The following is a 14,018-nucleotide window of genomic DNA, read 5'->3' on the forward strand; positions in this document are numbered from 1 at the left end:
GAGAAGAAATGACACGGTGGAACATAAATAGGGGAGGACATCTTTTGAGAGCAAGCATTTTCATTCTCTCACTCTAGAAGTACAGCATTTTGAATGGTGTATGTCTCAGTGACTATGTGTTCAACAAATAACAGGGTTTTAATCAGGAGTATAATACAGTAAATGGGAGCTGCAGAAGAATGAAACTGCACAGACATCCTAGCAAATCAAACTCCAGAAACATGACATGTTTCTTCAACAATAATGAAAATATCTTTTCATTGCTATCTTTTTTACTTAATATAGTTTGTGGAGTAAACTGGCACTGGCTGTGATGTAAAACTGGCACTGTAAAACTATTATTTTTCAATATAAAGTAACCCAGGAATACTGGACAAATATTTGTACTTTTCACAAATATTTAAATGTTGAATTAAAAACATAAAATTAGTTTCATTTGTTTTGTTACTTTTAACTTGTTGTGCATCTCCATCTTTTATGGAGTTGGGAGCTCTTAAGGAATTCTTCTGGCAAGGGAATAGAAGCTTTGAATTCAGTATGTGGAGTCCAACTGGAATTACTTGCGGCAGTGTCCATAGAATTGCATCAGTAGTCATTCTGCCAGGAAAATTTATAATGTTTGCAAAATCAGTATAAATTTTAGTTGTCAAAGTGGTTCATCAGTAACTAAAGGATTCTGAAAATATTTGGTCCTGTTCTTTGGAATTGCTGTAGCAGCAAGCAATATATGAAACAACTCCACATACTTCTCTTACGTCTTTTTCTTTTGATACAGGTGGACTAGGCAGTATGTTGATGTTGCTGTTTAACTCTATGGAAGTTAGATTGTTGGTGCTTGTTATGATTTCAAGATGCTCTGATTTAAGGGTCAGGAACCAACTGTGTCATACGGAGGGGCAAATTCCCTTACACATATACTGTATTTTTTGGCTATTGTGCAACAGACAAATTCAGTTTGTGCTTAAGATAAACAGTGTTCCATAAATGTAATGACTTCATAAGGCCTAAATCCAATTGTTAGTCCCAACTAAATTAGAACCACTGGCTTTTCCTACATAATGATTCTGATTCAATGAGTCTAATGTAGTTGGGACTAAATGGAGTTGCAAATTCTTGTATGGTGCATAACAATCTGACAGTGCCTTCAAATATTCCATTTTATTCACTGTGATTGCAGCAACAGCCATTCTGCACTCCCCATTGCATAATGGGACAAAAAAACTGGAACACCGGCAGATACACAATTGGTTACACAATGTCAATATTCTGAAGAAGAGTAGTGTACCATTGTGTGACCATATGACTGTAGATTGAAAGTATGATGTAAGAATTCAGTCAAGATCATTGTTCTGGAGACTCCAGTAACATAGAATTCTGTTTATGTGCATTTTATCTTCAGCTGCTTTGTATGTTGCCCCAAGAATGGTAGCTATTGGGCAACCGATGTAATACACAGAAACATACACTATCCAGCAAACAAATCAACTTCCAAGTAATTCCAATGATTTCATCACACTGACAATATATAATATGGGAACATGCCAGGAAAGCAAACCAATACTATATTTTAAAAACAACTTATTCATTTGTTAAACTTTTAGGTAAGACTATGTAGTCACTGCAATTCTTAGTTTTGTTTCTTTTTCTTTTCTTTTTGTAAGGATGAAGGCTTTATGTCTGCCTAGCATTATAAAAGACTAAAGAAGACAAATAATTTTCTTTGTTTTATTTACTAATACTGAAGGTTTCTTCTACCTTCTTTACAGACTTTGTAGCCCCATTTTAATGACGAATAACATTTTAAAAGGTAAATTCAATATTTAATTACAGTCAGCCCTTGGTATCTGTGGACTTGCCTTCAAGCATCTGTGGACGGCAAGCCCATGTTGTCTCCATTGGCAGGGCGTGCACCCGGCTGCACCACCATTAGGGAAAGTTCCTGTTGTCCCCGTTGGTGGCATGTGTACGCAGTCACTAGGGACAACGGAGGCTATCCGTAATGGTGGCATGGCCACGTGCATGCGCTGCCATTAAGTCTCTTTTCTCAAATGGCGGTGCGGCTGAATGCACATGCTGCCATTGAGGACAATGGAATTTGAGCATGCACAGATTTTGGTATGTTTTGGAATCTGGAACAGATCCTCCGCAGATACCAAGGGCCAACTATATTTTCTGAATAAGCAGTATTTAATATATCAAACATTGTAATTTTATGCCAAAGCAAGTTATAAATAACGTACTTTATGATCCTAAATAACAAAGTGACTTTGAAGCTGTAAAGGTGCTAATATTGCATTTTTTTCAATCACAATCCCCAAAAATTCATTTATTGTAGCAAAACATTCTCCTCACCCCAGCCACTTCAAAATATACAGAAATTTCACATATGTATGTAGAACTATAGTTTTAAAATATTGGAAAAGATTACCATTTTGCATGACATTTTATTCGTATAGCAACTGCACACTTTCATTTCAGTTCAAACCATGGAGGAAATCACTTAACACTTTTGTCTTGCCTTCTTAATTCATAAACTTCTTCATTTTGGTCAACCAGTTTTATTCCTCCATATTTTACATTTGCTACTTACTAAGCAGACTTTGCCCTTTAATATTCTCTTAGCCTGTGCAACCAAGGTGCCATTTAAAACATGAACTTCTAATTCTTTCCAATATACAGGAATAACCATGATTGCTCTGCCCTCTTACTATACCAGAAACTACAGAATCTCTTGAATCCAGCTCACAAAAGAAGAAGAAGAAGAAGAAGAAGAACAACAACAACAACAACAACAAAAGTTCTGTTATTTTGGGAGGAAGTATTTATCCAAGCACAACTTGCTGGATGAAAGATGGCAAAGGTCATTTTCTTTCTCTTTCCTATGAATTAATTTATAGTTCTATTATATTTACATTTTATCCATGAAATTTATACTTTATCCTTTGGACAAGGGAGCCTTAATACCCTGTATGGATAATCTATTTGATAGTAAGGATCTTTCTTGTTCATACTGCCAGAACAGAGCATTTTGTCTATCTGGCTCTTGCTCCATGCCAACGTTTTTCGAGAGATGGCAACCCGTCCCCTGGAGATGGCAATCTTGTCTAGTAGAATATGTGTATGATCCAGACACTCAGTTACACTCCTTTGTATTAATACAACCTTCTTTCCAACACTCATTACTTGGTAACTCTAATCCTCTATTGCTAACATAGTGTTGCATTTCAGCCTTATAGTCTTTTCTGACAGGAAATAGGACCCTTTCCTTTGCTTTGTCTTCAGGATAATTAATTAGATCAGAAACTAATAGATGAAGCTCTTCAATTATATATGTGGTTAAGAGTACATTATTTGGTTTGCTGAGGGATTTATCTGACACCAAGTGATTTAACTAACCAAATGTATCTCCCAGCGAAACAGTAGAAGAAAATAGCTTCACCTTACTTGTAGAAAACAAACCCTGAGCATATTTCATTAGCAGAGCCACTCAGACATGTGCAACCTCTTGTAACCAAGAACAGTACACTGAGACTTGTATTTATTATTATTTATTATTCTATTCTCTCTCCTAAAAAGAACATGTTTCTGCTAGTACATTTCAAATATGGATAGCATTTGTTTCTTCTTTCTGATTATGTACTACAGTTGATTAATAAAGACAAACTTTTTGAGGATGATAATTAATTAAAATCAAAGCCTGGAATTTTGTTGAGGCATTACACTAGGATAAAAAATCCAGTGCATGCAGTTGTGTTTTCTCAAGTTTTTGTAAGTGCTGTTCCTAGCACAGCTGATAATTTTGCAAGCATAGACACAGCCCCCTTCCTGTTTTTTTAATTAAATAGAGATCTACTGGTAGCTGATTTTTTTTTTTTACCAAGTGTGAGCTCAAGGCTGTGGCATCCATTGAAAAATCAACTGCACAACTGAGGTATCTAATTTAACTATGCTGGTGTATATTTGTGTGTGTATGTTCTTCAACTCATCTCAACCCCATAATTTTCATAGGATTTTCTTACGCAAGGAATACCCAGAGGTGATTTTTTTTCCCAGTTGCTTCCTCTGAAATATAGCTTATAGCACTTGGTATTCATTGGCAGTCTCCCACCCAAGTAATAACCATTGATACAGCACCCATAATCTTTTGTTGCTGTTGTATGCCTTCATGTCGCTTCTTGCTAAGGGCATTCTTATCACAGTTTACTTGGCAAGATTTGTTCAGAGGGGGTTTGCCATTGCCTTCCTGTGAAGCTGAATGAGTGTGATTTGTCCAAGGTCATTCAGTGGGTTTCACTGACCAAGCAGGGATTCAAATCCTGGTCTCCAGAGTCATAGTCCAATGCTCAAACCACTACACCATTCTGGCTCTCACATCCTTCAGCCTATTTGGCCTTTATCATGCTGGGCAGAGGAATTATGCTAAAAGTGTACCAGATTTTGGTGGTAAACTTAGAATGTCACTGTATGCAATGTATGGTTGTCCTTTCTATGTATTAATATGTGTTATCAGAATTGCTTTTTATTGGCATCTTATCGGAAGTAGGGGAATTATGGTTACCATATATACTCATCTATAAGTCTAAAAATTTATAACCAAAATTTGACCTCAAAATCCCAGCTCGACTTATTTATGAGTCACTATAGAAACGTGATAGCAGCTCTTTCTGATTTCCCCATAAAGTGCGGAGAGGAGTTTGGCAGGAAAGAGTCAAGCAGAAATAGTCCTGGGTGACTGATTGAGATTGTTGTTTGTTTAACAGTCCCCCTCCCACCCACGCGTCTGGCTGAAACGATGGAGAAAAGCCTCACTGAGAGTCTCTCTTGCCATATGCACACACACACACACACACACACACTGAAGGAGTCTCCAAGTTTTACTCTCGGGTCATGGCAAAATTCATAATTCTGGCTCCAAAATACACTGCTCCCTCGGGTTACGAAATTAATTCGTTCCGCGGCCGCTTTCGTAACCCGAAAAGCCTTCGTAAGCCGAATTGCCATAGGCGCTAATGGGGAAAAGCCGCGTTTCGTGCGAAAAAGCGCCGAAGAGCACCAAAAAATTTTTTCGTAACCTGAAAAAAATTCGTAACCCGGAACAATTATTTCCAATGGGATTTTTTCGTATCCCGGAAATTTCGTAACCTGGGTATTTCGTATCCCGAGGTACCACTGTACATGACTTGTTGTTGACTTGTAGGTGAATATATACGGTAGTTCCCGAAGAAAACATAAAACCTTTGATCTCATCCTCTCACTCATGAAAGCTGGGGAAGATGCACATAGGCCTCACAATGACAAACAATGGTCTCTTTTTTATATCTGAACTGAGTCTGGGTCTGACTCAATCTGTAAAAAATTCAACAAAATTCTGTGAGGGTTATCTTTTGAAGTTTGTTTTGCTCAAAACAACTGTAGGTACTGAGATATGAAGTCTCCCCCCACTCTGCCAAGTTCAGAAGATTAAGCATACCGATAAACTGATGTTTTTCAGAACGAGGAAAAGTTACTCTGCATACAACTCCCAGAATCTCTAGCCAGAATGGCAAATGGACATGCTGCAGTCCAAAGTAAGATACTCAAGATCAGGTGTAATACAATTAACACTATTAATAGGGGGGGGGGACCTTATCAGCAACCATGCAAATGCTTCTATTTGCTTGAGAAATATGAACCCATGCCATTTGATGCCACTTTAGAACATTATTCCTGTAACAATCTAAACATGGAGAAAAATATTTATAGCACTGATCTAAAGAAGTGCTTGGAGCAGGAAAATATTATTAGTTAGATGTCTACAAAAGAACAGGACTAATACTCTAACAGAGAAGTGCTATAGTGCAGAACTTTATACCAAAGACTAACACAATGTAAATATTTGGTTTGGCACCAGCCTTACAAAACAATGTCTTATTTAATGCATAAACAGTAAAGCCCCATCTACGACTACTCAAAATCAAGCCCCACTGAATGCAACCGGGATTTACGCTCAGGAAAATATGTACAACATTGCATACCAGAGCACTATGTTTTCTGTACCAGCTTGAAAACAAATAGCTTCACAAAATATAAAAACACAAGCTGTTTTATTTTCCCCTACTAAAAACAGCTGAAAGTTAATTACACTTATGGCATCTCCTTATAAAAACAACTTGTCAAACCGTAGGAGCAGCCATGTCAAATTAGCTCTCTTGACAGAAATGACCTTTTGCAACAGCCATACAATTGGAAAATGGTTAAGGAAAGTCTGGGAAGCAGATTGAGTGGAGAAAGTCACTACCATGCGTCATTACATTGGTGAACTTTCAAGCTGTGATGGGACTATCAGCCCAATAAAGTTGTTCTTGTTCTTGTTAACATTGGTTAAAAATCATCTGGAGGTCATGTAACTACTGCATATTGGCTCTTATGTTACATCTGGTAAGAACACAAGGAGACCCCTGCTGAGTCAGATTAGTATTTTAGCCAAATTGTGGCCAACGAAGTCAAACCAGATGTTTCTGGATAGCCCACAAACAAGGCATGAAAGTAATCCTACCTTATTGTTTCTTTTTCCAACAACTGACATTCCAAGTCATATTGCTTCTCAGTCTGGATCTTCCATTTAGCTTATGCTGTCAATAGAAGTTGATTTTTTAGAGTGATCAAAGCTTTCCAAAAACCATCAAAATCAGAGGCTACTGCTACATCTCATTGCAACAAAATTTAGCAAGGCAATTGTAGACAGTGAAAATGCCAATCTGATTAAAAAACACACATCTAGACTATTCATGCTTGGTCAAAGGCAATGAGCTTTAGATGTTAAAATCTAACTAGCTAATATATTCAGCTGGGCACTTCCCAAAGTAAGCAGAAAACAAACCCTAGGTAAGGGATGAAAATTATGCAACCTAACAGTTTTTGAGGAACTGCAGTTTCCAAGAGTCCTAACCAGTTCAGGTAATGGTGAGGAATGCTGGAGATTGCAGTTCAACAACATCTGGAGGGCTGCATAATTCCTTCCCCTGTTCTACATACTTAAAAGCTTGAACATCAAATAATGTTCCACTTATGATTTTGCAGCTCTGGTGTTTTCCTACCTTGGCTGAATAACTTGCAAGCAAATACAAAAAAAGTCAGTATGGTGTTGTGGTTTGAGTGTTGGTTTGGTCTCTGTGGGACAAGAATTCAAATTCCCACTCAGAGATGAAAACTGTCTGGGTGACTTTGGGCAAGTTGCACTCTCTGAGCCTTAGAGGCAAACCTCTTCCACTTGAATCTTAACAGTTTTCTTGGGCATTCCAGATACTTTGGGGACTTTATAAACTATTACAAAATATTACTGAACTTTTGCTTCCACTTTATAACACATCTTCCTCCTCTCACACTCATTTACCATACTCCTTCATGCTTCAGCTGTCCTTTTCCATCTCTCCCCCCTTTCCCCTCAGAAGACAAAGGAAGGAAAATAACAACAAAAAAAGACTTCTTGTTGCCACCATCACACAATACGCTCTACAACACATGCTACTTCCTGCTTGAGGTCCAGTATGGGGTGACTTGGGAAATCACCTAGCGTTCTTCCATCTTTTAATTTTAACAACTGGAAATTTTCAGGTATGCCAGATCCTTGTTCTTCCTGACTTATCAAGAGGCCAAAGGAGAACTGGCTGGATGACTAATGGGGTGTGTAATGTCTCTCTCCCAGCCTGCCTAAAGGAGGCAGTTTTAAGGCCCTTGTTTTGTTTTGTTTTGTTTTGTTTTTTAAAAAAGGGCCTCCTTGGATCCCACTCTATGGGATAATTATCAGACTCCAATATCCCACTTTTGGTCACCTTCTAAAATGTGTGGTGACCTCCCACATGGATGAGACTGATTATCTGCATTCACTTCAATCTGGCTTCAGACCTGGCTACGGGATGAAGACAACTTTGGTTGCCTTGGTGGGCGACCGTCAATGGAAACTAGTCAGGAGAGTGTGTCCCTGTTAGTTCTGCTGGATCTCTCACCAGCATTTGATACCTTCAACCATGGTATCCTTCTGGGCCACTTGACTGGGATGGGACTTGGAAGCACTGTTTTGCAGTGACTCCATTCCTTCTGAGAGAGGCAAACCCAGAAAGTGGTGACAGGGGAGGGGATTCTGTTTGACTCCTTGGCCAATGGCCTCTGATCCCTACAGAGCTTACCCCTCATCCTGTTTAATATATACATGAGGCTGCTAGGAAATGCTATCTAGGGTTTGGAGGTCAGATGTCACCAATATGCAGATAACATCTAGCTCTAGCTCTCCTTTCCACCACAATCCAAGGAAACTTTATTTGCATCACCGGAGATGGAATGCTGGAAGGCAAACAAGTTGCAACTCAATCCAGACAAAACAGAAGAGCTTCTGGTCAGTCAAACAGGAATTCAGCTTGTGCTGGATGGAGTTACACACCACCTGACGCATGTCCACATGTGTCCACATGTACTCCTGATTTCAGCCCTGTTCCTGGATGTTCAGATTTTGCAGTAGCCAGGGGTGCATATATACAGTTAAAGTTAGTGTGTCATCCCTTGGGATGTCTGACTTGGCCATGATGACACATGCCTTAGTTACATCCTGACTAGACCTCTGTAATACACACTACATGGGACTGCCTTTGAAGAATATTCAGAAATTTCATCTGGTCCAAAGAGCTGCAGCCAGATTGCTAATGGATGCTGTTTACGAGGAGCACACAACTCCCTTGTTTCAACAGCAACATTTTTGAAATTTCCAAACACAATGCAAAGTAGTTTTGACTTTCAATCCTATATGGCTTCAGCCAAGGTTACTTGAAGGACCATAGCTTTCCATATGAGCCTGCCCAAGCTTTAAGATCTGCAGTCACAGGCATGGTTATTGGGAATGTGGAAGAAGGCCTTCTCTGTGGTTGCTCCCACACTTTGCAACTCTCTCCCTAGGGAAGCTAGGATGGCTCCTTCGTTCTCAATGTTTCAACAACAGGTTCAGACCTTTCTTTTTCAAGCAACTTTTTGCAAATCAATTTTTAACAAAAGGAATTTTTACGGTGCTATATTGTTTTTAATCAAAGAAAGATTTTATATGGTTTTAATTCTGTTGTTACTTAATACTGTTTTAATCTTAATTTGTATGTTTTTAACTATAGGTGTTTTATTGTATTGTATTTTAAGTCTTTTTGTAAGCCACCTTGGGTCCCAGCCTGGGAGAAAGGCAGGAGATAAATAAAGGGATAGATGGAAGGAGAGAGGGAGGGAGAGGGATGTTTAAGTTGTATTGAATGAACACATTAAAATGAGTATACATTATTTAACAATTGTTAAGCAGGGGGGAATTAAAAACTCACTTAAAAACACTGTTCAGTGTTTTTCATGAAAATGTTACAACACTAAGCCCTACAATGATAAATATGCCATTTGCAAAAGCAGCCTAACTCAGTCTTAAAACCATTTAGTCCTTAGATAATACTCAAGCTACCTTTTAAAAAGTATAGAAAGCGCCTCTTTCATTCTCTCTCTCTTTTTTTAACTGAGGAAACTATCTAAAACTACATCTATTCTCTCACCCCCCCCCCCAACAAAGAGACAGAAAACAGAAGTATATTACATATCTCTATGCAGATTGCAGAAGAATTCATGATAATTTACAGACATCCTGGGTTTCACAACAAGTGACAAGACTATAACAGACAGCTTGAGCAATGTGGATGGGCTTTTCTTGACTGGGTTGTACATGCCTAAATATGTGAATCAAGAAAACTACCTGTAATTTATCTGGGAGTCTACCTTAAAGTTAAGGTTACTGTGTGTAAGGGCCCCATGTGGAGTCATTCATATACACAGAAGGAATGACTCATAAGCTATCCAGTTTCATGCTCCAAGAAGAATACTTTTTTGTATATTTCATAATTACTTCACATCAAAAACTCCAAAAAGGTGTGCATAATATGATTACAGACATTACAGATTGATTAAGGGACTCAAGAAAAACAAAGTTATAGTCAGCTATTCTTATAAAGGGATATGGATACACAGAGCATATCACATATACACTTTTAGAAAAGTTTCATTTACCTCATCTATTTTAAGATAATCTAGGACACACTTTTCTCTTGTTGCTAACTGGTATCTATGATAAAACTATTTCCCAGAAAACAAGAAAGATGTTCATAAAATGGTTTACAAAATGTCTGATATTCTATCTTTTTTTCCAACTACAAAAATTCCCACTTTTATTTAGAATAATATTGAAACCTGTGGTATTGCCAACTTTAATATGCAACTGTAATACATTCTGGAAATTTATTCAAGGATAAATGTGTTGGCTATTCTTGCAGTCTTTGGACTCGTGTCCCTCACTTATGCGCAAAGGACAAAAGGAGGAGGAAAGAATGTGGCGCGCAACACAGGCCCCCACGTGCCCACACATATATTCAAGCCAATGGGGTTTGAATATAAGAAAAACTCCTTTTTCGCGAAGGGGTCTGGAACAGATCCCCCGCAAAAAAGGAGGGGCAACTGTACAACAAAATCGGAAATTCACAAAAAGAGTGATTACTTTAATGGGCCAACTAAAAGGCACAAAACACATAATGCAAGCTATCAAGTTCCATTGGCTTCTTCATCAGGCAAAATAATAATTTAAAAATCATGCAGGAGAAGGAAAGTAATGATGTTAGAGGTCCAGGCCTATATTTTGTATAAGTGGTTAATGTTGTAGTTTAACTGTTCTGGAAGGACCCCAAAGAAAGGAGGGGGCACTGCCCTTCTTGGTCATGTGAGGATTGAGACAAAGGATTTTAAAAATTTAAATGCCATTAGCAGCATTTAACTTCTCTCAGGATCCAGCCTGTCTCTGACTTTAGTGAACCCACAGGTCCCTCTCTTAGCATCCTGTTTATGAGGTACCACATTCTGTGTATGCCTCGAACAATTCATTTCTAAGGACTACGTTTTGAGGCAAGTCATGACATCAGTTGCACTCCTACCATCTTGGCAGGGAAACAACAGGAGATTCCTGTGGTTCATTCATAGTATTCACACCCAGCTGTTGCATTTTTCTTGGTTAAATAAAAGGGCCTATGGTATCAAGGGCAAAATGTTTTTGTGAATGAGGTAGTTAACAAAGCCATTATTGTTATTGGTAGTAGTAGTAGTAGTAGTAATAGTAGTATCCTGCTCTTTTCCCAGAATTGGGACTAAGAGCAGCTTCACAATATTAAAAGAACAATACAATTAAAAACATAGACAAGAGGTGCATTAAAAGGAATTAAATTATTACAATGTTAAAATAGATAGCTATTAAAAGAATAAAATATATATATTAAAAGTTAAAACTGTGTAACACATTTTAAAATGAAACAATATGCCAAACTGGTCCTTTACAAACATTCCATTTTAAAAGGTTACCTGAACAGGTAGGTCTTAACCTGCTGGCAGAAGGCCAACAAGGAGGTAGCCATTCTGGCCTCCCTTGGAAAGGAGTTCCAGAGTCTAGGGGCAGCCAACGAGAAGGCCCTCTCTCACATCCCCACCAACCATGATGGTGGTGGGATGAAGAGAAGGACCTCTCCAGAGGATCTCAGAGTCCAAGCCGGTTCATACTGGGAGATACGGTCTGCCAAATAGTGTGGACCTGAGCCATATAGGGCTTTATAGCTTATAACCAGCACTTTTAATTGTGCCCAGAAATAAACTGGAAGCCAATGGAGCTGTTTCAACAGGGGCATTGTGTGGTCTCTGTAACCTGCTCCAGTTAACAGCCTGGCTGCAGCTCTTTGGATGAGCTGAAGTTTCCAAACACTCGGCAAAGGTAACCCCATGCAGAGCCTGTTACAGTAGTCCAAATGGGATGTAACCATGGCATGTACCATTGAGGCCAACTCTGACGTCTCAAGGAATGGGTGGAGCTGGTGCGCAAGCTTTAACTGTACAAAAGCACTCCTGGTCACTGCAGAGACCTGGGTCTTCAGGTTCAAAGCTGAGTCCGCAAGTACTTAATGAAAAATTTTTTTACAAAGTCTTTTCATACCCTCCCAGTCTCATTTTTTCCCCTTTTTTGCCCTAATTTGCCCCAAATATCCTCCGAGATGTGAGCATTTCGAGGGGGGCTTCTTAGGAGGTGAGAAGCCATTATAATAATAATAATAATAATAATAATAATAATAATAATAATAATAGGAAATATAAAAACACGGGAGGAAATGTTCCCCACACCTCTTAGGAAATGTTCCCCATTTGGGGGCAAAAAGACATGTGTGGTGAGGTTGCAGGTGAGGAGTGTGGCATGATGTGGCCTTCTTAGGCTGCTGGTGGAGAACGTGTTTTGGTAGTTTCTTGACAGGGGCCCACCTTGCTCTAGTCTAAATAGTACTTGTAGAAAACAGAAGCATAAGAATGCTACTGCATTTCATGATTTGTTACAGGACTCCCATAGTTGCCCACTGTGTGAACTGCAATGCAAAAGAAAAAAAGGGAAAAAAAGAGCTATGGTTTAATCCTGGAGGGTTGTTTCTTAAGTGCATATATCCACACAGTACTTCCCAATGCAGAAATCAAATCCTCATTTCTTTAGAATAAAAGAGTCAAACAATGCGGTCTCAAAAACATATAACACTCAAATCACACCATGGTGTAATGATTTGGGGGGGGGGGGGCGCTGTCTATTTAAAAAGGCTCCAACCAACTTCCTCTACTCCAGTTCTGTTTCTTCTGTTCTCAAGCCAACCGGGATGTCCTCCCCTGTTATGAAAACATGTAGCTTTGCCAATGTTCTCAGATTTTTCTTCTGGATAGCATAATCTATCATTAATGTCTCAGCCAATATTGAAGTTAAATTCTAAGTAGTACATTTATTTACTTAGCACCATTTTTCCTTTAAAGTCTGAAGAGGAGGACTTTATCTTACATGTAGAGGTTCTCCACGGAATGCAGAGATTATCAAAACCCAGGGTTCACAATTGGAGGGTCTCCATGCAGTGAGGATGCTGTTCTTTGCTGGAGTAACAACAAAGAGAGAGGACCTAACAAAATGCCTTCTTCACACCTTAAAACTATTTTATTTTAAAGAAACATTTTCATAGGACACAATTCTCTGATACATCAGTACGGTGATCCTGCAAACACTAAAGCTGTTTAAAATGTTCATGCCTATAAAATGGATTTCAAGTATTCTCATCTTTTTTCGCAGGTGTTATTGATATTTTATAGAAATAGAATAATTAATAATAGATATTGCATACTGACAGACCTATGGATGTATATATAAGAAAATACACAGACATATTATTTTTAGGTTAATTGACTTGATAGTATTTGTATCTAGATGTAATCCTGAAAGTGTGATGTGATGGTTTCATGTTATCCTCAGAAAAGGGTTAGTTATCACTAGAAGGATCATTTTGTCCCAAATGAAGAACACTTCAAAAGTGTAAACAGCAAAACTGGTATTGCAGCTAAATCTGTAATAGTTGACTATTCAAAGCAGGATGATCAGAAGCCTACCTACATTTAGCATGAGTCTGTGCAAGACCCAAGGTCTTTAGCAGCCAATCCAAGATCTTTAGAGTAAGAAGGTAAATAACAATAATAGTGTGACCTACTTTAATGAGGACTGCACTTAGTTGAAGGCATTCTCTATTGGTGGTGGGTAGTGCAGTATGTGGATTACATGCAACCCCCCCAAGAACTTTTCTCTAGGTCCCTGTATCTCACCAAGTCCCCCAAAAGCTCCAAGTCCCCATAATTCCAAAATCTGGAGGGTATGAGATGAGCCAAAAATCTCCTAAAATGTTACAGCACAGGTTAATATCCCACTTTTATTTTTTAAGAGCTAAAACTTGGCTGAAAGTGAAGAAAGTGAAAACCAGAAATATCTTTTTTTTGGTTCCAGGATACATTATCTTCAGCCAAATATGTCCCAGCATGGCCTGCTTAGGGTTGGAATTGGTTCCCAATCTTATATAGCCTATTCTCCGCATCATTTGAAGATATGTTCAGCAGTTTCCATATAAAAAGCAGTAAGAAGCGAGCTCAGG

General features: G+C 38.6%; 1 protein-coding gene across 3 annotated transcripts in view; it reads right to left on the reverse strand.

Annotated features, from left to right (window-relative positions):
- Positions 1 to 14,018, reverse strand: part of SHROOM2 (shroom family member 2) — a 161,883-nt gene that overhangs the window by 105,210 nt on the left and 42,655 nt on the right. Inside the window, exon 1 of one of the 3 annotated variants that reach the window (XM_042456498.1) lies at positions 6,536 to 6,580. The exons of the other annotated variants lie outside the window; for them this stretch is intronic. Coding sequence (XP_042312432.1) covers positions 6,536 to 6,565 — 30 coding nt within the window. The 5' untranslated portion in view covers positions 6,566 to 6,580. Of the gene's footprint in view, positions 1 to 6,535; positions 6,581 to 14,018 lie in introns of those variants that run through there. 3 annotated transcript variants of the gene reach the window in all.

Source organism: Sceloporus undulatus, chromosome 3, assembly GCF_019175285.1.
Source record: "Sceloporus undulatus isolate JIND9_A2432 ecotype Alabama chromosome 3, SceUnd_v1.1, whole genome shotgun sequence".
Classification (NCBI taxonomy): Eukaryota; Metazoa; Chordata; class Lepidosauria; order Squamata; family Phrynosomatidae; genus Sceloporus; species Sceloporus undulatus.